At 42.1% G+C, this 25,098-nt stretch overlaps 1 protein-coding gene across 1 annotated transcript in view; it reads right to left on the bottom strand.

Moving 5' to 3' along the window:
- Positions 1-22,718, bottom strand: part of TRABD2B (TraB domain containing 2B) — a 245,981-nt gene extending 223,263 nt beyond the window's left edge. The window contains exons 1-2 of the mRNA XM_083619592.1: positions 21,970-22,718; positions 19,076-19,636 (exon numbers count right to left, since the gene is read on the bottom strand). Of these exons, the coding sequence (XP_083475718.1) occupies positions 19,076-19,636; positions 21,970-22,092 (684 nt within the window). The 5' untranslated portion in view covers positions 22,093-22,718. The remainder of the gene's footprint in view (positions 1-19,075; positions 19,637-21,969) is intronic.
- Between the last annotated feature and the right edge of the window lie 2,380 nt (positions 22,719-25,098).

Here is a 25,098-nt window from a genome sequence, read left to right as displayed (position 1 = left end):
GTATCTGAAGAAGTGTGCATGCACACGAAAGCTCATACCAAGAACTAACTTAGTTGGTCTTTAAGGTGCTACTGGAAGGAAAAAAATTTTTTTGTTTTGTCCTAGCAACAAAATTAGCCTGTGCAGAAACTGCATAGGCCCTGAAGAATTCAGTTTTAATTATTTTATCAAAGCTATTCTTTGAAGTATAAATAACTCTCAAGATAAAGAACAAGCTGGTGACCTCACTTAGGTCTAAAGGCAGTTCTATGATTTGTAGGTTGTGATTCTGTGTTGTTTTTTTGTGTTTTTTAAATCCTAATTACATTTTAAAAGTTACATTCATGGAATGAAATCTTTAGCTTTTATAAACTAGTGTAGATTGATTAAATTCAGATTCCCTTTGGCTTCACCATGTTACCAATCTGTCTGATGGATGCTTACTTAGGTGGAATAAAACCCACTGTTTTGCTTCATCTTTTTTAAAAATTGTAGATTAGATGCAGGATAGGCCTACAAAGGCTTCCAGTAACAGCAAATTTGCAGTTTTCTCCATTCTCGCTTTTCCCCATTCCCTTTGCTGACTTTGCATCCTCTGCATAGTGAGACCATTATATGCGCCTAATGTAAAATAAATATTCCGTCGCTATTCTCATGTTACCACCTATAAAGGCAAATGTCTGTGAAAAAAATCAAAGGCAAATAAAATGTGCTTGGTTGCAGAAAACAAACCAAGAACTATCAATGTCCTTTGGGGTTGCTCAAGCAACAGTATGCATAATACTTAGGTTTCTTCAAGAATAATATCCCCCTTCTGATTCTTCTCCCTCCCCTCCTCCATTTTTCTTCTATCTTGGCTTCCTAACTCATGTCTATATTCAGTGCTTGCCTAATACCATGCTTTGTGGATGTGTTATTAGCACAGTTATAGACATTGCCCCCTCTAAACCCAGGAGTGAGATCCCAAACTTTTATGCTGTACAAAAGTAGCAAAATTCCTTTTTGTTTGAAAGTTGTTCAAACTGTGTTTATGAAGCTGGAAGACAAATACAATGGGGGGGGGGAGGGGACAAGCTCTGGCAGCCATACATTCAGCAAGTACCACAATAGTCACCCAGCAATTAAGTACCGTTTTTCCAAATGATGTTTAGACTTCATGGCTTTAAAAAGATTTTGGTTTATTTGATGGCTTCTAAAACCTAAATCGCAGGATGCACTCCTCCAGAAGCAAAAGGATCTCTATGAATCCCTACCAGTGATGCAACATGAAATTTAGCATATAACGCCATCTATTTTCATTTTGATGATATACGGGTATCAAACTGAGAGTTCCTAACAAAGATGATGGTACAACAGATGCTTTTCCTGTTGCTGGTGTTACATAAACTAGATCACAAACAGAAAACGTCTGCTGCACACAAGGAGTGTTTGTGCACATTTCATTGTGAAATGACATGCAGAACAAGCTGCATTTCCACATCTGTCGTCTTACAAGGGTACATGCATATAGGCATAGATGTGTACATTCTCTCTCAACATATCAGCACATGATGTGCTGATAGGGTGATTAAAATATATTTAAAACCGGGCCACTTGGAGGGTATGGAGGGTATAATTTGTTTTTTTTTAAAAAAAATTAATTATGCTCCTGATCTTGCATGCAATGTATTACCAGAAGCTGTACGCCGGCTCCCTCGGCCAATAAAGCGAGATGAGCGCCACAACCCCAGAGTCGGCCACGACTGGACCGAATGGTCAGGGGTCCCTTTACCTTTACCTATAAATTGGTGAAAAAATAACTAGGAGCACCAATCCAAAGTGTTTATTATTCTAGCCCAGCCCACCCCCAAAATAATGACATTTAAAAAGGGTATCTCAAAATTTAGTCCAAGTTTTACCATTTCCTCAATTACAAAGACTTCTGCACCACTGTAAAATTAAATGCATTCACTTTTATTGGTCCTGAGCCTTTTAAGGCAGCAATGGAGTATTGGAAGAATGCAGCTCACAAGGACAGCCAAATCCTGGATCCCGCACATCACCTGATCTCTCATAAATTTCCAAATCTTTTTAAAAATCAGATTGCCTACCATTTGCATCTTAAAGAAGTTACCCTTTTGAAGGTTGCTTTGTAGCCTGAAACTTTGTAGGTGGAGGTTAATGAACACTGTCAAATTCCTGTAATTTTATTTGCAAGTTACATTTTCAGGTTTTCTGGGACTCATGCATTCCTTACATCAGGGAATGTACATATAATGTGGTCATAAATCTTCCCAGGTGGAGATAACTTTAGCATAGCATATTAATTTTCTTATTGAGTTCCACAGTGGTAAAGCAGGTAGGATCTTAGGAAATGATGCCTTCTGCAAAACATGTTTTTGAGATGGAGAGCATCTCTAGGTAGCAAAACAATGTATACTGGCATGTGTGTATGAATACGGTAGGTTTTGCATCCAGTTCACATATTGTGAAGCCAGCTTTCTAATACACAAGGAGACATTTGTTCTTCACTACACATTTAAGGCACTATGATACCACTTTGAAAATGTTCTAATTACCAGCACTATTCAATGTTTGTCATTAATGCCTCCAACTCAAAAGCAGGTGTAAAAAAGCAGAAATTATACTTTGCTATTGTTCACATGCACGCAAAATACCACCGATGCTATTCCTTTAGATCTGTCATAATTTCCAGTGAGCCTAACAGATACCAATCACTTGTATGATCTTAGCAGATGAATCACTGCTCATATGTAACTATATACGGTCTAAGGATGCCACCCCACCCCTTTTTGTAACATCTTGGTCTAGGGAACAAGCAAAGCTTTCTTTTACACTAAACTTATGCCAGAGTTTCTAGGATGGGATTTGCAATTTCCACACATAGGGATAAGGATATAAAGAGGTAAACAAGGGCTGATAAGCAGCTTTTCTGTTTGTAACATTTATTCTAGTTGTCCTTTCTTGTTGACCTTAAAAGGAAGGATTTTGCCAAAGCTCTAACATCCTGTCCAAGGATCAAACCCTTTCTATCTTAGGGGCTTATGGTGACTCCATTACCTTGTTATCTGAGAACCTCACAATCTGCAATGCATTTATAGCCACAACCTCCTTGTGAGGCCAAGAAGGGTAGTTTACTGTCATCATCCTACAGACAAGAGACCAGGGGACTTGGGCTCCCATCCTATGCATGCTCAGCTGGGAGTAACACCCACTGAACCCAAGTAATGCACAGGATTGCAAGCAAATGGCAGGCAATTAATGAATCCTATCTATGAATAGGAGTCATAACATGTCCATCCACCGAGCAAATGGTGTTTTCTGCTTATTGTTTTTTTCCTGTATGATCATGTAAACAGCATCACCATACTGATCACAACACAGTGCCCTTCTGTATAGGTCTTCCTCAACCTCTTTTTTCCAAGAGGACATTAAAGAATCAGGAGTACCATGTGGAAGGGATTGCAACCTTAGAGGGTCCACTTGTTGTTGTTGTTGTTGTTGTTGTTTAGTCATTTAGTCATGTCCGACTCTTCGTGACCCCATGAACCAGAGCACGCCAGGCACTCCTGTCTTTCACTGCCTCCCGCAGTTTAGTCAAACTCATGCTGGTAGCTTCAAGAACACTGTCCAACCACCTCGTCCTCTGTCGTCCCCTTCTCCTTGTGCCCTCAATCTTTCCCAACATCAGGGTCTTTTCCAGGGAGTCTTCTCTTCTCATGAGGTGGCCAAAGTATTGGAGCCTCAGCTTCAGGATCTGTCCTTCCAGTGAGCACTCAGGGCTGATTTCCTTAAGAATGGATAGGTTTGATCTTCTTGAAGTCCATGGGACTCTCAAGAGTCTCCTCCAGCACCATAATTCAAAAGAGGGTCCACAGAACTATGCATTTATTTCCCTTTTAAAATGTAATAAATATTCCATGTGACATGTAATGCTTGACCTAGATATGGAAATATCTCTGATGCCTTGGCTAAAACATGGTTTGCAGTCTTGATTTTCCATGAACAAGAAAATATTTTCCAAACACTTAACCCCTACCAGATTTTCACCCAAATAAATCCATGCATGTGATAAGAAGTAAAAGTGGCACAGGAAACGTTCTCCCTAGACATGTCTGTAGTACTTGCTAGGAAACTTTTGCAAAGCACAGGAAAAGGTCTAATGTGGCAAGGGAGCTCTTTTGCCAAAGTCTCCGTTTTGCCAATGTGAAATATGCTCTCTGTGTTATCTTGCAGCGGGGACCCGATCTGAAATCGCAGGCAGAAAGAGCCTGCGAGCGTGGGACCCAGCAGGCACCTTTTGTGCCCCCCGTTTTTGCGAGGGAGCCCCGAAAGGGGTTCCGGTGTGCAGCGGGAGCGGCGCGGTGCTACGGGTCGATTGCTGCGTCTACAGAGCGAAGCCGCGTAGCTGTTGCCGGAGAGCGCTGACCTTTTTCCTGTGAAATTCGGCTCTAAAAGAGAACACCCGTGAGTAGGGGGACTTAAGAAACTTGGATTTGAGAACAAAAAGGACTGAATTTGGGCTCCGAAGCGGAAAGGTGTAAACAGGAAGTCCGCCTTTCCGCTTTGTAAAAGATCAAAGCAAAGACCTTTCTGTGCTATTACTTTAATGTGGATCGTTCAACTTTAACTCTAAGCACCAAAAGAGAGAACTCCCCTGCAGGGGAAGTTGAGAAAGTGACTGTATTTCTTCTGGGGATCTTCTGGGAATTTAAAAAGACTTTTTATTTGAACTCTCATGGGAACGGTCTGTCAGATTAATGAGGTTTGCTACATTTGAGCTCGCATTGACTGTGGATACAGTAAATATTTGATCTAACTCTGCAAGAAGATACATTTCTGAGTTTTACTGATCTGAATACTTAGTTTCAATTAAAGAGGGGATACGGAAAGCTACAAAAAGATTTGTTTGTCTGGCTATTGAGAATTTTATGGCAGCTACTGTATCCCCCTAGAGGACTATTGAAGTTAATACCTGACTGGAGGAATTTTCCACTGTCAACTTTGGGGACTTTCCACTACAAGGCTTGCCTGTGGGAATTGACCTTGACTGAAGATAAAGGGGAATGACTGAACAAAGAGCAACAAGATCCAAGGTCAAAGTCCAACAATCTACTTCAATCTCCCAGCAACGTAGGGCATCTGTGCCTGGCCTCCCTGTGACTCAGGAGGAAGACCCAGGGCAAATTGAGCCAAAAGGAATGGCCTCAGAAGGGGAATTTACATCTGTGTTGAATAAAATTTACGAAAAATTGGAAGGCCTAAGTAAACAGGTCTCAGATCAGTCAGCTGAAATTAAAGAGAACACAGCCAGTATTAATTCAAATACCAAAGCTATAGAAAAACTGTTGGAGGAATCTGCGACTACTAGGAAAATAGCCGAGGAGGCAAAAGAAAAAGCTGTGGCTGTGGAGGAAGAAATCAAACCAATACGTAAACAGATTGGGGACCACCAGGCCTTACTGTCTATGGTTGAATTGAGAGAGAGACAGACAAACCTGAGGATCAGGGCGGTGCCAGAACTTGAGAGAGATAATTTGAATGACTATCTTTCACAGGAATTTCAGAAATTCTGGAACTTGGAGCTGGATAAAGATTTTAAGATAGTGAGCGCCTTCAGACTTGGAAGAGGAGGGAGGAAAAACAGGGTGAGAGACTGTTTGGTGACCCTCCGATCGAAAGAGGAACGAGACAAAATATTGAGTGCTCACTTCCAGAAGACCCTAGAGATCAATGAGACCAGAGCGGAGATTTTTAAAGATATTCCGAAACACCTTTTGGATTTGAGAACTAACTACGGAGACTTGGTGGCCTTGTTGAGAAAGAATTCTATTGTTTTCAGATGGGAGTTCCCCCAGGGACTGTCCTTTACATTTAAGGGGAAAAAGTTCAGAATCAGATCAGTGGAAGATAAGGAAAAATTTCTGAGAGATTTTGAAGAAGATCTACAAAAGGAAGCGACAGATTTGCCAAAAGCCTTGAGACCAGGAGCTGGCATAGCACCACCACCTTTGGAATTTGACAAATCAAAAAAGAAGATACCACCGCAAGAACTTGACGAGCTCTTGGGAGCGGCTGGAGGAAATTAAAATAAACACACCATGTCTCTGCAATTATTAAGCTGGAACATTCACGGTTTTAACTTGCCGGAGAAGAGGAGGAAAGTATTTCATATATTGAAAAAGGACCAATTGGATCTAATTTGTTTGCAGGAAACTCATGTGGTAAGGCTCCACAGGAAAGTTCTCATTAATAAAAGACTGGGTCAAGAATTTATTTCATCGGACAAAGTCAAAAAGAGAGGAGTTGTTATATACGCTAAAGAGAGCCTATCACCGAAATTTGTTTTTAAAGATGAACAAGGAAGGTTTATTGCAATTGAGATTCAACTACAAGGTGAAAAATATTTGATTTTAGGAGTATATGCACCAAATGAGGGGAAATCTGAATTTTTTAAGAAATTGCACGAGACATTGTTGGACTATATGGACTATAACATCATTTTGATGGGAGATATGAATGGAGTGGTATCTACTAACATGGATAAGTCACAAAGACAGGTGGTAACTAAAGATGGAAGACTACCTAAAACTTTCTTTGAATTGACTGACAATATGGATTTGATTGACACTTGGAGAACTAAGAACCCCCTTGGAAGAGAGGGAACATTCTTCTCTGAAGCCAATATGACATGGACAAGAATTGATCAAATATGGATAACTAGAGGACTGGCACCCAAGATTCGAAAAGTGGAAATCTGCCCCAAAACTTGCTCCGACCACAATGCAATAAAGATGGAGATGAAACTAATGCCAATCGGCTCCTTCAGATGGAGGATGAATGACGCCCTGTTTAGAAACCAGGAGGTGATTAAGAAGGCCCAAAAAACATTGAGAGACTACTTTGAGATAAATTTAAACACTACGGTGGAAAAAAGAACAGTCTGGGACGCAAGCAAAGCGGTCATGCGAGGGTTTTTGATTCAACAGAATGCAATAAAGAAGAGAACTCAAAATGAGAAAAAAGATAAAATTTTGGAAAAAATAAAAGAAGGAGAGAAAAGATTAAGAGCGAAACCAAAATCCCAAGAGATTCTGAGAGAAATTAAGTTATATCAAGTACAATATATGAGAATGATAAATCAGGAAGTGGAATGGAAAATCAAACAGATGAGACAAAAGTCTTTTGAATCGGCTAACAAATGTGGGAAACTGCTTGCATGGCAGATGAAGAAAAGACAGAAACTAAACACCATAACAAATTTGGAAGTAAATGGAAAGATTATACAGAACCCATTGGAAATTAGAAACTGCTTCCAGAGATTTTTCAAACAACTTTATACACAAGGGCCACAGAAAGAGGTCGGATTAGACCAATTTCTGAGGAAAAACGGATTACAAAAAATCTCTCAAGAAAAGAGGATAATGTTGAGTGACAAAATTACAGAACAGGAAGTGGAGGGTGCCATTCGGAACATGCAGTTGGGCAAATCTCCAGGACCAGACGGCTTAACCTCCAAATACTATAGAGTTTTGAAAGATTGGTTAATTCGACCACTAATGGAGGTATGCAATGAGATACTAGAGGGGAAAAAGGCGCCGGAGTTGTGGCAGGAAGCTTACATTACACTTATACCAAAAACTGAGTCTGAAAAGACGCAACTTAAGAACTACCGCCCCATATCCCTTCTTAATGTGGATTACAAAATATTTGCGGACATTTTGGCAAATAGATTAAAGAAAGTACTACTGGAAGAGATTCATAAGGACCAAGCGGGCTTTCTCCCGGGCAGACACTTGTCGGACAATACAAGGAACATAATCAACATTTTGGAGAAGTTGCAAGTGAATATAAACACTAAAGCAGTTTTAATCTTTATAGATGCGGAGAAAGCCTTTGACAACATCTCTTGGAGTTTTATGAAGAAAAATCTTCAGGGGATGGGGGTGGGTCAAGGGTTTGAAAATGGTATAAGTGCAATTTACTTAGAACAAAAGGCTAAATTAATTGTGAATAATATGGTGACAGAGGGATTTAAGATAGAGAAAGGTACACGACAAGGCTGCCCAATTTCCCCATTGTTATTCATCACAGTCCTGGAGGTATTATTGAACATGATTAGAAGGGACCGTTTGATAAAAGGCATTCAGGTCGGAGCTAAGCAATATAAATTGAAAGCTTTTGCAGATGACTTAGTTTTAACATTACAGGAGCCAGAATCTAGTTCGAAAAGAGTTTTGGAAGTGATCCAAGAATTTGGGCAGATGGCTGGTTTTAAGCTGAATAAATCTAAAACAAAAGTTCTTGAGAAAAATTTAACACCGATTGAGAAAGACAGGTTTCAGAAGGAGACAGGCCTAACAATAGTAAAGAAGGTTAAATATTTGGGGGTTAATATGACTGCTAAGAATTTAAACTTGTTTAAAGATAACTATGAGAAATGTTGGCTAGAAGTGAAGAAAGATCTAGAGATATGGTCAAACTTGAAGCTTTCCTTGTTGGGAAGAATTGCGGCTATAAAGATGAATGTATTGCCAAGGATGTTATTTTTGTTTCAATCTTTGCAAATTGTGGACAAGATGGACTGTTTCAAGAAGTGGCAGAAGGATATTTCTAGATTTGTCTGGCAGGGCAAGAAGCCTAGAATAAAATTTAAAATATTAACCGATGTAAGAGAAAGAGGTGGCTTCGCCCTGCCAGACCTGAAACTCTATTATGAATCGGCCGCATTTTGCTGGCTGAAAGAATGGCTGCTTCTTGAAAACACTGACATTTTGGATTTAGAAGGTTTTAATAATGTCTTTGGGTGGCATGCATATCTGTGGTACGACAAGGTCAAAGCTCATAAAGCATTTAAAAATCATATTGTCAGGAAAGCATTGTTTAATGTCTGGTCAAGATATAAAGACTTATTGGAGAACAAAACCCCAAGGTGGTTGTCACCAATGGAGGCAAAGGCACTTAAAAAGTCCAATATGGAGGCCAAATGGCCGAAATATTGGGAAATACTGGAACAAGAAGGGGATAAATTGAAATTGCAGAGTTTTGAGAAATTAAAAGATAAGGTGCGAGACTGGCTGCACTATTTTCAAATAAGAGAAGCCTATAACATGGATAAAAAAATAGGTTTCCAGGTGGAAAAATCAAAATTGGAAACTGAGTTGTTAGAACCCAAAACTAAAATACTTTCAAGAATGTATAACTTGCTGCTAAAATGGAATACGCAGGATGAAACAGTTAAATCTGCTATGATTAAATGGGCACAAGATGTTGGTCATAACATCATGTTTGCTGACTGGGAACGGTTGTGGACCACAGGTATGAAATTTACGGCATGTAATGCCCTAAGAGAGAATATTATGAAAATGATATACAGGTGGTACATGACACCAGTCAAGCTTGCAAAAATCTATCATTTGCCTGACAATAAATGTTGGAAGTGTAAAGAAAGTGAAGGAACATTCTTTCACCTTTGGTGGACATGCCCAAAGATTAAGGCTTTCTGGGAGATGATATATAACGAAATGAAAAAAATCTTCAGATATACATTCCTTAAGAAGCCAGAGGCCTTTCTCTTGGACATGGTGGGCCAATTGGTGCCAAAGAAAGATAGAAATTTCTTTATGTACGCAACAACAGCAGCAAGAATTCTCATCGCAAAGTATTGGAAGACACAAGAGCTACCCACCCTGGAAGAATGGCAGATGAAGCTGATAGACTATATGGAATTGGCGGAAATGACTGACAGAATCCGAGACCTGGGAGAAGAGTTGGTGGAAGAAGACTGGAAGAAATTCAAAGACTATCTTCAGAAATATTATAAAATCAATGAGTGTTAAAAATGTGCTTGGATGGGTAATAAGTGGTAATTAGTGATAAAAGTTATTAAGACTATGCAAAAAAGGTATTGATAATTGGTTGAAAAATAGGGATATAGTATATGTTATGGTACAAAGTTTAAACATTTGACAAAGGGTAAGAATTTGCTGAATTAAATATTTGAATGGGAATACAAAAAGGGGAAGGTGCGAGGAGGTCAAGAACATAAGCATATGAAATTGAGGCTATTGGAAAAATGGAATGGTTTTATTTTTTCTTTGTTTAAATGTAATTTTTCTTAATTAGTTGTGCTTTTCTTTCTGTATTTTTTTCCTTTTTTTTCTTTTTTGCGTGTTTCTTTTTTCTGTAATTTATGGTTTTTTATTCTGTGAATTTCTATTTTTCTTTTTTTGTAAAACTTTAATAAAAATCTTTTTTTTAAAAAAAGGAAACTTTTGCAAAGCACAGGAAAAGGTCTAATGTGGCAAGGGAGCTCTTTTGCCAAAGTCTCCGTTTTGCCAATGTGAAATATGCTCTCTGTGTTATCTTCCCAAACCTGCACTGGAGAAGAAAAAAAGAACCAGACTATGGAGGTAAGGGAAGGGAGTATCCTGCAAGAAGGCATAGCTAGATGGAATCTTGAACAGAAGCACTCCACACAGCAATCTTTTGTTTCAGGTCTCACATTAGACCTTGTTTCCATGCTTACTCAGTATCATGCATATGACAGCCCCATCTGCTCTACACATTTAAAGCACTATGATCCCACTTTAAACAGTCATGGCTTCCCCCAAAGAATCCTGGGATCTGCAGTTTGATAAATGTGCTGAGTGTTGTTCGGAGATTCCTATTCCCCTCAGTGTGGTTTAACAAGTCAATTTCTCTCCTCAGGGGAATTCTGGGAATTGTAGGTCTGTCATGAAAATAGGAGTCTCCTAACCAGTGCTTTTCTTATAGAGTACTGTCATAAGAAAAAAATGCTCCTTTTCCCTTATGGGGTACCCAAGAACCCATATAGAGTCCTTATGTAGGTTCACTATCAGTAGGAGAAAACAGCAGAGGCCAACCAGAGAATATGGAGAAGCAAAGTGGCTAGTAAGCCTGATCTTTATTAAACTGTTGCAACAGGGTGCTCACCCACCCACCCTATGCAGCAGGGAGGAGGAACCCAGAACATTGGTGCGCAAGCTCTTATATAGACTTTTGAAATGGCCACCCTGTAGCTCAAGGCCACCCCCCCAATACATCATACATACATCACTGAAGGGGCAGTCTACAGCAGAAAGCTTGTATGCCAGGATACTCGATAATGGTCACTGATTGCTTTTACCTGGGCATCCTGGCCATTCTTTTGTGATGGCAAATACTCAGCTCCTGAATCCAGGTCACAGGCTCACCCTGTTCATGCACAGATATGCCCTTAAGACAGGATTTGTGGGCAAAGAGACAATGGGGAGGTTTTCCCATTTCCTTCCTCCTTGCAGAGAAACATTTGAGGTCAATTTGAGAGAGTCAAAATGGTTTTAGGACTGTTTTCCTTTACTGTTTCAGACATGTATGTGTTTGCCTGGTACATTTATGAATATTTATTTTACATCTTAGACCTTATAATTCTCATAACAGTACCCTTGAGTACCCGCCAAAAAAGCACTGCTCTGAACAACATTCAGGACCCTTCACAAACTACAGTTTCCAGGACTCTTTGGGGGAAGCTACAACTGTTTAAAGTAGCATGATAAAGCTTTGAACATATAGTGCAGATAGTACCCAAGTTCTAGTGCACCAAATGTTTTGCATTCTCAGGCTTGGCTTCACTCAACAGATACTTTCATTGGCGAAGAATCTGGCTGTCTTTTCTCTGCTTGTTAAACTCTTTTGAAAGGGAAAAGGGAAAGAAAGGAAAGGAAGTCAAAGGGCACATCAAAATATGGTCCTGTGTGTATATTAATGTTTCCTGCTGCTCTGCTATGCGGAGACCAGCTTAGAGAGTGCAGATATCTGTCAGGGACCAAATATGATGGGCCACCCATCAGCCTTTCATTAAATAGCACTTGTAGCCTCTGTAATTCTATCAATAGAGTAATCAGAGCTGCCATGTCTCAGGATTTGATAGAACAGCGGGAGCTGGGAAATGAAGACTGACATTGTTAACAAAGCCACTTCTGCCACTTAATGCCGAGGGAAGCAAGCAAAAAAGTTTATTTGTCTATCCACAAAAAGAAGAGAGGAAAAAGGCAGGAGTGGCTAAGTGTGAAGTCTGGGGTGACAAGCTTTGGAAACTTTCTTTTTCTTCTTCTGAGGTTGCCCTTGATCTAATCAATTCCACTTTGATATTTTGTCTGTTTTTTGCATTTATTCCACCATGGGTTGACATCATGCAATCTAGATAACTGAATTCATGAGCAAAAATAAAAGAGGGAAGGTGAAACCAGGCAGGGCAGATATTTCCCATCGAAGGAGAAAGAACCTAATTCCCTATGGAGAGGGATTTCAATGAAGAGATTTAAAAAACCAAGATGCTAATGTCAAGTCCTCAGCAAGGCAACTTTTTGAAAAAATGTAGCAAGAGGCTAAAAGGCTTAGCTTCCAACTGCAGGAGGATTAAGGATGCATACAAAGGGCCAGTGATAGGAGATGAAAGAAAGGCAACATGAAAAATCAGAAAGAAAGAAATGAGGATGAAGATGGAGAGGTTGGAGACTTAAACCAAGTTTCTGGGTTCTCTGTGCTGGTGACTGGCCTAAAGTTTTGAGGCTGGGGGAGATAGCCATGTTTTTCCATGGTTAAGCCTGCCCAACCTAATGTTAAAGAAAGAGAGAGAAAACCAGTGGCACACTTTTACCTCACACAAGTGTGGGGCCAGCGAGAACCAGCATGGTGTGGTGGTTAGAGTATCGGACTAGGACCTGGGAGACCAGAGTTCAAATCCCCATTCAGCTATGAAGCTCATGTGGTGGACTTGGACCAGTTAAACACCCACAGTCTAACCTACATCACAAGGTTTTTGTGGGGATAAAATGAAAAGGGAAATTATGTGAGCTCCTTAGAGGAAAGTTGGGATACAAATGTAATTAATAAATAATGCCAATACCAATACAGTGGTACCTCAGGTTACATACGCTTCAGGTTACATACGCTTCAGGTTACAGACTCTGTTAACCCAGAAATAGTGCTTCAGGTTAAGAACTTTGCTTCAGGATGAGAACAGAAATCGTGCTCCGGCGGCGCGGCAGCAGCAGGAGGCCCCATTAGCTAAAGTGGTGCTTCAGGTTAAGAACAGTTTCAGGTTAAGAACGGACCTGCAGAACGAATTAAGTACTTAACCCGAAGTACCACTGTACTAATACTAATAATACTAAAGTCCTGTTAGGCTACAACAGCATCAACATGTCCTTTGTTGGCACCTAAGGCTGGCTCATTCCCCAGAAAGTTTTCTTTCTGGTCTAGAACAGATATGATTTGGGACATATAATCAGATCCCCCCTGCCCCAGTGGGGCTGGGGAGAGATATCCTTAGTTCTTTATATTGTCCTGCTTTTTAGACCCTGCTCCCTCCTCCCCAAAAAGCTGCTATTAGACCCCTAGCAGGGCTAATTGCACCTTTGGGAGGCAGGGTAGATTTGGGGGAAACAGTGCAAGGCTAAAGGGTTAACAGCACTCCCAGGTCACCACTGCTTTGAGTCTTTGAAAATGGAGCCTCCTCTGACCGCCCAGAGCTGCTTCATGATAGGCAATGTAGGGATCTGTTTTGCTTTGGCCCTCTGTGTTTAATGCATGGAAGAGAGACTAACAGCCTTGTTCATTCATGAAACACATAAGCCACGTTTTGCCGAAAATCACAAGGCAGGTTACACCGACAGAATATGTGCACACTTACTCCAGATCAACTATTCAAGTCAATCTCGTGAGCCTTTGCATTCAAACACGTTCTGGGGGTCTACTGAATCCCACCTAATTTAGCATACAATTGAATATGTTAGTGGTGCATTTTCAGGAAAAAGAAGATAAATTGGGTTGGATCCAAACTTAATCATGCCTAGATCAGATTGATGGTAATTTTATCACTAACTTAATTCCATTGAGTTCAACGAATCTTCTGAGTCTGATAATTCAAAACAGTAATAATAATGATAATGATATATTCATACTCTTGGTGCCAAGCAAAACCTACTTGCTGGAAAAGAGATTGGGATCTGCTGTAGACCTCTGAATAATTTGCAGCAGCAGCAGCATCAAAACGACTTCTTTCACCTAAATTGGGTTGCTGAAATAAAGAGAGGCAGGGGTAACCAGGAACGGGCAGAAGGCTGGAGCTCACACAAAACCCTGCCCCATGCTATACCAAGCTGCAGGCAGAGGAATGAATTGGGCCTAGATTGAGCCTGATGTCATCAAGCCATAGCAGAGGGGCCAGCTCAGGATCCAGCGTCTCTCTCTCCCTTGCCCCTGGAATGCCCAGACAGAAATCCTGCCAGTGGTATTTTGTGTGCCTGCACTTTCAGCAGGTGGACAGAGGCCAGAGAAGCTGTTTTGAGATGAGCAGAAAGAGATCTCCACCCCATTCAACCATCCCAACATGGCAGATCAGGACTTTGATTGCAGCCTTAGAGACAAACCACTTCATTTTGGCATAAGCAGTTGGCATAGGAAACAGTCCGCAATGGGCTTGTGGTGTTCTGGGAAAAGACATATCTTCAGTTTGAATAAGTGTATTTAATAGCTTTGAGAAGTAAGTTATAAAAGGTACTGATTTAATACCTTTTTGTACCATATCCCAAGCAGATCTTGTACCCCCCCCCCAAGTCAAATGTGCAATTTGTGGCCCAGTGAGCCAAATGCAGGTCACCAGCTGTGTAAGGCAGCCTGTCGAGCTCAGCAAATTCTCTTTTTGCCACACGCTTGGGATTGCACAAATGCACTTCAGGCATCCAGCAGGCTCATGACTGTTGAATAGATTTTTGACTTGATGAGTCACAAACTGCAAATACCCCCCTCTACAGCATCCTATTATTATTATTATTATTATTATTTATACCCCACCCATCTGGCCAGGCCTCCCCAGCCACTCTGGGCAGCTTCCAACAGGATATTAAAAACACAATAAAAGATCCAACATTAAAAACTTCCCTAAACTGGGCTACCTTCAGATGTCTTCTAAAAGTCAGATAGTTGTTTATTTACTTGACATCTGGTGGGAGGGTGTTCCACAGGGCGGGCACCACTGCCGAGAAAGCCCTCTGCCTGGTTCCCTGTAACCTCACTTCTCACAGTAAGCACTATTCTAAGACACTATAGAAATTGGAATGGACCCTTTAGCACAACCCCATTCTTTTAATAATTTTTGGTCCGATTGTCCCCTTATGTAAGCTGTGAGTCTGACCCCTGATAGACAAATTTGCATAATTAAATATGATACAATAGAAGTCTGCTTCAGGGATACAAATGCCGCTAAAATCTCCATCGTATTTTAAGTAGTGGTGGATGCTCCAAAGATAGGATCTTCTTCCCTGTCCTTAAAGCATCTTCACTTTGTTTCAGAAACCAATAGAAGCCAACTTCAACTAAGCAGACACAATGCATTCATCCTATTTAAATTTCCAGTAGCATGAAACTTGAGAAAAGGGTAAAAAAGAAAGAAAGAAGCTTAACCACTTCGAGAAGGGGAGGAACTGGCTGGAGGAGAAGCAAACCACTTATTTTCCCTCAGTAAGTGTTTGAAAATTGGATAGATTGAAAACAAATGCTTAAGGATGTTTCAGTACAGCATGCTTTCTAGGACTCTGTTTCCAAATTTTTCAGATTATATATTACAATTAAAGTAATGCTGAAAGCAGGTTAAAACGAACTCAACTGATGCCCATAACAGATTCAGGGCTATAAACGATCACAGATGTTCACATCGGCCTAGACATACCACTGGAATACAAACTCTGGTCATTTTCTAATTTCCATCATTAATACCACTAATTATATGTTTCTCAGGAGAAGATCCAAGATTTAGAATTAAGAGAGGAAATCTAGTTCATCGTAATCCACTCCTTTCAATTAAGGCCATAATACACCACGCAGTGGGATTGCTAGACAGAATGATAACATTACAAATTGCTCCCTTTGAGCAATCTGCCAGGTGCCAAGTGCAGCCAGTTCTTAGACAGCACCAAAAAGGACAGAAAAAGATCAGCAAGCCTAGTTGTGCTTTCTTTCCTCCCATGTTACTTTGGAATACGTTGCTTTCCCAATCAGGGGGAATTTTAAAAGGGACTTTTCAAATTTGAGGTCACACAGTACTCTGTTGACTGCTTCTACTTATTCCACAAGGACCTGCACCAACAAAATGAAAGCATGTTCTACAGGCCAGTGGCTGCCCTGGAGGCGTAGTGATGTCTAATGTAACACTTCCGCAGCAAATACTTCACAATTGAGAAAGAGATTTAAAAACTCTTCCTGAATGGCAGAGATTATTCAGCTTTCCTTACTAAGCAGCACGTTCTGAACAAGCAACTTTTGTTCAGAAGCCAAAGCCCTTCTTGAATATATGATTATCTCTCCTCCTCCACCACCACCATCATCATCATCATCTCCATTATGCTAAAAAGATGACTAAAACAGTAGCAGAGTGATTGCTGGTAGAGTTAAAATCAGGGACCAAAAAATAAATCAACATTATTAGGTCCCACTCCAAGAGGTTCTTCTTTTAATGAAAATAATAACTCTATACTCCCATCTACGAAAATGTGTAATATAATTCACATTTGAAAACTTTCCAACTATCCATTTTTATCAGAGTACTATTTAACCTAATAGAGCCCCAGTCTCATCAGAGGTACCTTATGTTTCTGGTTCATTATTCTGAACTTGGTTTCAAGTAGGGGGTACTTGGTGTAGAAAACTTGACAGCTCTTTGGAGGAAGCTGGGTCAAAAGTATCTTGTTCAATTTTCACATGAATAAAATTGAAAAGATTTACATCCAGTTCACTTTAAAAATAAATAGGATCAAAAATGTTGATGAGTTTGTTCATTGTGACTGAGTAATTGGGTTTGTCTATTTTTAAAGTGGGTTTGGATTTGACCTGAATTGAAACTAATGCCTTGTTAAAGGATGCTCAACTTTATAGTATTTTGCAACTGCTTAATATCCCTAAAACATAACTTGTATCATGATTAGTCTGCTAATTAATTGAAAATATTAAATAAGAAATTAAATCGAATGGCAATCTCATTTTAAACATCCACACTAACTTGTGTGCTGACAACCCTGGAATAAGATAATAGTTCATGCATCTAGTCAATCCCATAATTACACCAGTCTTAAGAATATATTTGCCAACAGAGTAAAATATTGGATTGGATAGCTAAAATGTTTAATTAGTTGACAGCCATAGAAATAAGAGAAATTCCCCAAAGGGAGGAGAAACAGCACTTCCGCTCTTTTTGTTCTTCCTTGAAATAAGTATCTCATTTGAAAAGGAACTTCTGGAGAGTTATGTAATGAATGTCATACAGTTGTAAAAATTGCCAAGAAAAGTCCCTGATGCTTTTCTCCCCAGAGTTGTGTACATTTCTGCTAGGGTCATAGAAGGACTGACGTTATTTGTCCAGCAAGCCCAACATCACCAACAGGATACACTGCACTAGTAAATCATGTGTCAGCTAGCATGTTTTTCCCATTTTATTCCAACCCAGCCTTCTATTTTTGGCACACCTATCAACTAATTATATATTTTCACAGGTGATATTTTGGAGATTGTTAATGGAAAACAGCCACTCTATCCAAAATAGTGCAGAGAATTTTTTCTTCAGAAAAACATCTGAAACCCATTATCAAGAAAGATACATAGATTATGAAAGCAAAGAGTGTCCAGTGCTGAGGGTATTGTTGTAAATAGAGGACATCTCTGATTTAAAATGTGATAAAAAAAACAGACACAAGCCAGGTAACCAAGACTTTTGGATTTAACATGAACAATTGCAGAAAAAAATGCTAAATTTAGAATAGATGCTGGTGAATCCCTTAAACCTAAATAATATATAGCGTGGACTTATATTGAGATCTGTCAACAAAGACAAGATCTACCCTCAGAAATGGAGAGGCAAAAGTTTTTCAGAAGAGAGTTTTTAAATAAACACATTGTCTTTCACAACAAATTTAAAGTTAACTCTCCTCATAACAACATAAGCCACTTCTTTACTCTCTATATACAAACAGCTATAAAAACAGTAAACACATCCAGGAACTTTCCTCCCTTCTTTCCCTTAGCTCTTTAAAACAGGAAGTGACGAGATTCCTAGAAAATGCTGCAGGATCAACAAACTGCTATGCTTTATGTGTAACAGGTTGGGAAGCAACTCACTTCCTGATCTAAGTAAGTCAGGTGAAATATATAAAGTAAAGAGTACACAAAATGGTGCGCATATTGGAGAAGGTATCTTATTTATTTATTTATTTTTATTTTTAAAAATCACAGTGTTTCCTTCAAGGTGGAATTGAAGCCAGCAGACATGCACTCCTCCCTAGGCAAACCTCAGGTAGACTCCCATTCAGATACTGACCAGAGCTCAACCTGGTCAGCACTGTGGAAGCATCATGTGCTCTCATACTATGTCTGTTATCCACAGTATGCACTCAACATGTAGAGAGACATGGTTTCATGTATATTTTTCTATGGGTATCACGTAATTATAAAAGCAAGACACAACCATCCTTGTTACAAAAAGTCTAACACCATCAGACATTTCCTTGCATTGAATATACCTAATGGCTTATCTTCTGCCTTTAGGACATGATCATGTTTTAAAGCCTGGTATCATGTTCAATGTGTGTGTGACAGAGAGAAACTGAGGCACCACTGCGTTGGCAATGTCTCCTCCATCATTGCTCTGCATTATGTTTCTCAAGCATACTCAACAGCTGGGCCTGCGTATGCACACATATTATGTTCCCCCTGAAAGAACAGCACCCTAAGCTTTCAAATGAATTTTGCCACTCAATCAGAAAAACACACACACACCACATTTCCTTGCCCACGAACTCCTAGGTTCATACACAATGTGTAGCTGAGAACAAGACACAACCAGTAGGAAAGAATGAACATCCCATGTTCTCATAGAATGATCTCGTTAATGAGCAGAAACTAAATATGAGACATACTAGTCTCTATTTCATATCAGTCTCAAGTATCTGACTGGCCCAAACTAACACAGGTCATTTTTCTTAGGAAGAAGGTTATCTTAAGACTTGAGTTCTTGAAAGTGTGTGTACGGCCTGCATCTCCTTACCTGGGAGAAGTTCAGCCCATTCAGTGGATGGCATTGCTCTTCCACCCTCTCCACAGCTCCTGTCCTTTTCTTCATCCTCTCTGCCTCCTGAGCCAGGTAGAGGTCCAATACGGGCACTCCCCGGGAACGGATATCTGTCTCCGTGAGGGAGTTGACCATCAGCATCACCCAGACGGGCCTTTTGCGCTCCCAGTTCCCAGCAATAGCATTGAAGAGGTAATCGGCATAAAGACCTTTCCCCCGTTGGTCGGGCGTCATCCAATGAGGGAGCATCAATTTGACATACTCAAGGTGGCGCTTGAGGCGGTGGTAAAGATCCCGGGGGAGCACGTCTTGCAAGTTCTCCCCATGGGGTAGCAGCTGACAGCTGGCCAGGCCCGAAATGGTGTAGGGGTCAGTGAGGTCCAGCTCAAAGTACACACTGGAACTGGCTTGGAAAGCAGACTTGGAGTTCCCAGGGACAAAGTCCCACACACGTGTGTAAGGCACATGGATTGTTCCAAATAGATAGGCTGGAGGGTCCCTCCGGATAGTCCAGAGGAAAGAGTTCAAGTCTCTTTGCTAGGGAAAAGTGAATGAAAAAGAAGGCAAGGGTCAGTTTGGTGTAAAGCAGGGGTCAGCAAACCTTTTCAGCAAGGGGCCGGTCCACTATCCCTCAGACCTTGTGGGGGGCCAGACTATTTTGGGGGGGGGTGAATGAATTCCTATGCCCCACAAATAACCCAGAGATGCATTTTAAATAAAAGGACACATTTTATTCATGTAAAAACACGCTGATTCCCAGACCATGCGCAGGCCGGATTGAGAAGATTGGGCCAGATCCGGCCCCTGGGCCTTAGTTTGCCTACCCATGGTGTAAAGTGCTGAGAAAAGTATATTCAGGACCAGTTAAGGGGAGGGGGGAGGGATGGTGCAAACAGGAACTGTCCATCAGCATTGTGGTTGAAATCATTTCCTATGGCATAACTTTGCAAAATGTTTTGAGGGCTGCCATTGTACACAATATCCTAGCCCTGACCATGCTGGCATGAAAGCAAGTTATCTATTGGAATCAGTATAAGACTGGTAGGACTGAAGCAGCAATGTGCAACGTGTAGGCCTGTGGATATGGTATGTGTATGGAAAGTCAAGCATGACTGCAAATCAGAGTTCATCGACGCTGCGGTTATTCTACTGAAACCAGTAAAACTATCCCAGCATGACCTTCTCTGGGTTAAGTGGATCCTGGATTGCATCCATAATCTCACATAGTCTGCAATTAAACATGTGAGCAGACAAGTAGAAAAACCATGCATTCAGGAAAGAAAGATAAAATATAGGATGAAGGCTCAAAGTTGTCTGATTATTTATGCCTTATCAACCAGTTAATGTTCCTTTGTGATTAAAAAAGTGGTAAAACTGAGTAGATCATTATACCAATAAAACTGGAGTCTTTTATTTACAATTAAGTGGTATTCAAATTCAATTAAGTGATATAAATAAAACTAAGCATCTTTTTTTAAAAAAACCAAAAACCTTATGAAGTGGGGATAATTGTATAAAATCACAGAATTATCTTATTCATTTGAGAATGAATGCAGGCATTACATCGTGTGTTGTGTGTGTGTGTGTGTGTGTGTGTGTGTGTGTGAGAGAGAGAGAGAGAGAGAGAGAGAGAGAGAGAGAGAGAGAGAGATTTTGAAAAGATTACCCATACACACCCATAAACACTCATACCTCAAACTGGATCAAAGAATCTTTACACATTTAACTATCTAGGCAGAAATCCAACCCAGGGTTAGAGCTTCTGGTCATTTATTCCTTCATTTGATATTTACAGAAACCCACTGTGCTATACAATGTAAAGTTTCAGCTTGGAGCAAATTTGTTTGTAGACAAATATGGATCACTCTGCAGGGGAATTCTCCTATACAATCCCCCATTGACTGCCCTTTTGAATTGTTCCTATGAATCATAACTTACAAGCAGCATTTAAAAAATAAAAAATAAAAACCTCATTACATTGTCTATGAAAGTTGAATACAACCCATAGCCCTAGCCTATTCAGTGCAGAAAATTGAAGATTTCAACATAACTAACAGGATGTTGCAGGAAATCAATATCCCTCCGGAGATCTAAAGCTTCTGTGAGACTGTCGAAATATGAAATTGTGGCAATGGGGAAGTTGACAAGCTTGCCACACACGGCAAGAAACATTTGCCAATGTTTCTTGAACTCTGGGAATAGGGCTCCAGTCCTTTATCTGGCATTAACTATTTTGCAAGTTATGTGAGAAATCTAGATTGTTTTGCGGGCACCTCCATAGAGGAGGAGCAGAAGGGCGAGAGAGATTTCTTGCCAAGTGGTACCCAAGGACGGGAAGGCAAAGTGTCCTGACCGGTAGTAGTCCAGCTACTCCTGTTTCACGCCAGCAGTGTGTTAGGGGCTGTGCAACCCGCAGAAGGAAAGAAGGGCATCGCTTCCTTTCCCCAAACCTGCTCGCTCGATCCCACCCCACTTCCTCAGGTGTCGAGGGGCACAACCTCTGCCTCCCTGGGGGGCGGACGATCGGCGCTCCCTAGTAGGAGCCATATCCATCTATCTCGCTCCCTCTCCCCTTGCAGAGGGGTTCCTCGCTAGGACACCCAGGAAAGGCAGGAACTGACCCGCGTAATTGGCCCGCGCCTTAGTGTAGTGCGGATGTTGCGGAGGGGCGGTGATCTTCAGCAACTTTAGAAAGGGGCACCGGCACTATGGGTTGTCTCTGGGGATCATCGCAGCAGAAGAAGGAGAGTCCCAAAGTTGACGGTGGCATGCGGAGCTGCCTCTGCGCCGGATCCCCCCTTAAGCACCCGCAGCCACTGACCCCCCACCCCGACCCCCGGGCCTCCTCCTTCCCTTCCCCTCCAGCTCACCGATCGGGGCAGCTCGCAGCGCCCTGGGTCCATCTGCTGGCGCCTCCTGGGCTCCGGGCGCGCCGACGCCGGCAGCACCCCCCCGACGACAGCCAAGCACATCAGCGCCAGGTGGGGCTGCATCCTGCTCCTCCCGGGGGACCCGCCTTGCCGGCTGCCTTCAGAGGGAACTCTCCGCCCGGTCTCGCCTCGGGTGCTTCGGTCCCGGCCACGGTCCCGTCCGCATCTGACAAGTGCAAAAATAAAATAATAATAATGATAATAATAAAAATAATGAAGGGAAGAGGGAGCAGCTGAAGAAAGCTTGCAAAAAAGAGAATGGGGACTTAAATGGCCCCACAAGGGCGATCCTGGGGGTCCCGGCGTTGATCCTGAGCCTCTATCATGCTTGGGGGGCAATGGGACTCTTCGGCGCGGTAAACTTTCTGCGCTGCCCAGGAGTTGCTTGGGTCTCTACCCGCCCCCCCTCTCCGCCTTCAGAAGGAAGGAGGTGGGAGAGTCAAGGTTTGCCTGCGGGGGGGGGGGGCGGAGGTGGTGCCGATCCCGGGTTTGAGATGGCGAGAGACGGAGGGAATGCTATTTGAACAGGCACAGGAAGGCGGGCACTGCTGTGGATGTCATCATGTCAGTTTTCAAACACGGCGAGGAAAAGCCAGGAGGCCAAAAAGAAGGGAGAAAAAGAGAAAAAGAAACAACTTCGCAGCAACTTCCAAACTTTCCCAAACTTTTCTTTCCCATCCCGCCTGCCACTTCGCGGCGGCCAAGCCTGGAGAGGGCGGCTCCCGCCGCAAGAGGGCGCCTGGTGCACAAACAAAGCGCCGCGGAGCTCAAGGTAGAGCCAGACGGGACTCCCGGGAGGGAGGGAGGGAGAGATCCCGAAAGGAAAGATGCGAAAGATCGGGGCGAGGCATTCTCCAACGGGAACATAGACTGGGGCAAAGGAGAGCTCTGCTATGAGGTGCGTCAGGGACGAAGACACGCTCCTTACTCAGAAAGCTGGGTGCATGTGAAAGGGGCTGTGTTAAAGGGGGGGATACACTTTGCACATTCCCTCGTCTATTTTTTGTTTCATGAGGCTTGGCATTTTAGATTCCTAGACCCCAGAGAGGCTGAGAAGCGGCCCGTGTGAGTGTGTGTGTGTCTTCACACACACAAACATTCCACCTTTTTTCTCCAAGGACCTCAAGGTGGCACACATGGTTCTCTGCCTCATTTTCTCCCCACAACCCTGTGAGGTAGGGTAGACTGAGAGGCTGTGAGTGGCCCATGGTGGCTCAGCGAACTTCATGTCCCGTGGTGATTTGAACCCTGGTCGCCCTGGTGCTAATCTGACACTCTAACCACTACACTACACACAGGTGGCATTCTGCAGTCAAGAATGCCTGCTGGGTCTAGTGCTGCTGTAGTTCTCAGCAGGCCCATGCAGAGCTTCTCTGAGGCCTGGCCTGGCAGCGTAAGTCCAGCATGCCCCTGGCCTGCCCCCCCCCGGCCAGCTTAGCCCTCCAAAGCCCAGGGCAATTGTACCCAGCTTCCCCCACCTTCCTGCACAGGCCTGGTTCTGAGCCAAGGGTGGTTTCAGCGGAAACCCTCTTAAGATAGCAAGTGTGATCCTCCTGGCACCTCAGACTGCTGTCTTCTAATCAAGTCAAAAGCTTTCTGTAACTGAATAGCTAGTATATCAAGGATTAAGCTGTTCTAATTTTTTAGCATGTTTCTAGGCTGGGACTTAATTTGCAAACTGGTCAGCTGAGACCAGGGCCACCTCATTTTCCAGAGGAAGGGTAAGTCCAGATTGTGTTGGGTTGGTATTTTGATGCTGACATCTTGTGGCTGCTGCAAAAAAGCTTTCATGCATTAGAAGATCTGGTTCCAAAAGGAACACCCATCTGGAAGCACCCACTAAATTGTTCTTAGACACTCTTAGGTTCTAAGGCAGTGTGCAAAGGTGAGAGTAAAACTATTCAACCGGTTTATAAGAACAATGTTGTTTTTAAAACAAAAAAAATCCCAACCAATCTAGCTGTGACTTTACAACAAACACATATGAAGCAAACTGAACATGCAGAAGTTCAGTGGAAAGGCAAAATCCAACTAAAAGGTCACCTAAAACCATTAGGCAAATAGGGAGGTCTTCAGCCAGGGGGTGCAAGATTGAAATTTTGTCACCAGGTATCTCTCTTTGGGGAGGCATACCAGAGTCAGGGCACCACCACAGGAGACAAGGCAGAACCCCCTTCCTCCTGATGTGCTGGCTGCCTCTGAGTAGGAACCTTTTGACTCTTATACTCCTTTGTTCACTACTGTCCTAGGGCTCAAAGAGAGAAAGTGGAAGCCTTGCAAAATTGTCACACAAGAAGCCACAGAAACTGAAGCAGAAGGAACACCACCAGGCTAAGTTGCAGACGCTTGAGTTTGATCCACAGCACAAGCCCAAGCGTGTTTATTTGGAAGGAGGCCCAAATACGTCTCCTTGTGTCTACGCAGGATTTGCCTCCTGAGATCTCTTTTCGATTGCAGCCCTTACGTATTGGACTATATCATCTAAGTAGGTGCATTTGCACCTATAGGTTCATCTGCAACAATCAATTAAAAATCTGGGTGGGACTACACATGGAGCCAATGCTATCCCATCCTGATTTAAGGAAATATTACATAGCCAGCCCAACTAGTTCTGCTTAATCCAGGCTTCCTCAACCTCGGCCCTCCAGATGTTTTTGGCCTACAACTTCCATGATCCCTAGCTAGCAGGACCAGTGGTCAGGGATGATGGGAACTGTAGTCTCAAAACATCTGGAGAGCCGAGGTTGAGGAAGCCTGGCTTAATTCCACAACCCCTCAAGAGATGCTTGCCTTTCCTCAATCTGGTATTAGATGCTTGAGAGAGAGGTGGCAATCGGCTCTCATAAGCAATTTAGGCTGCAACCTCTCTCCACTGACTTAGGAGGAAGCTGTATTAGACTCAATGGGGCTGCTTGTGAGTTGGCAAATGCTGTTACTTACATTCCAAAGCAGTGAGCATGGACTTAAGTCCATTGCTTTCAGTGGGTTCACTCTATGTCTAACATTGGATATCAATCACTGTTTTGTCAATTGGTGTTCGCAAAATGGTGTCTGTGTTATTTCATAAAT

This window comes from Podarcis filfolensis (assembly GCF_964270895.1).
Source record: "Podarcis filfolensis genome assembly, chromosome: 6".
NCBI lineage: Eukaryota > Metazoa > Chordata > Lepidosauria > Squamata > Lacertidae > Podarcis > Podarcis filfolensis.
The sequence above is the reverse complement of the archived record's forward strand: the minus strand, read 5'-3'. Positions and strand labels throughout refer to the sequence as shown.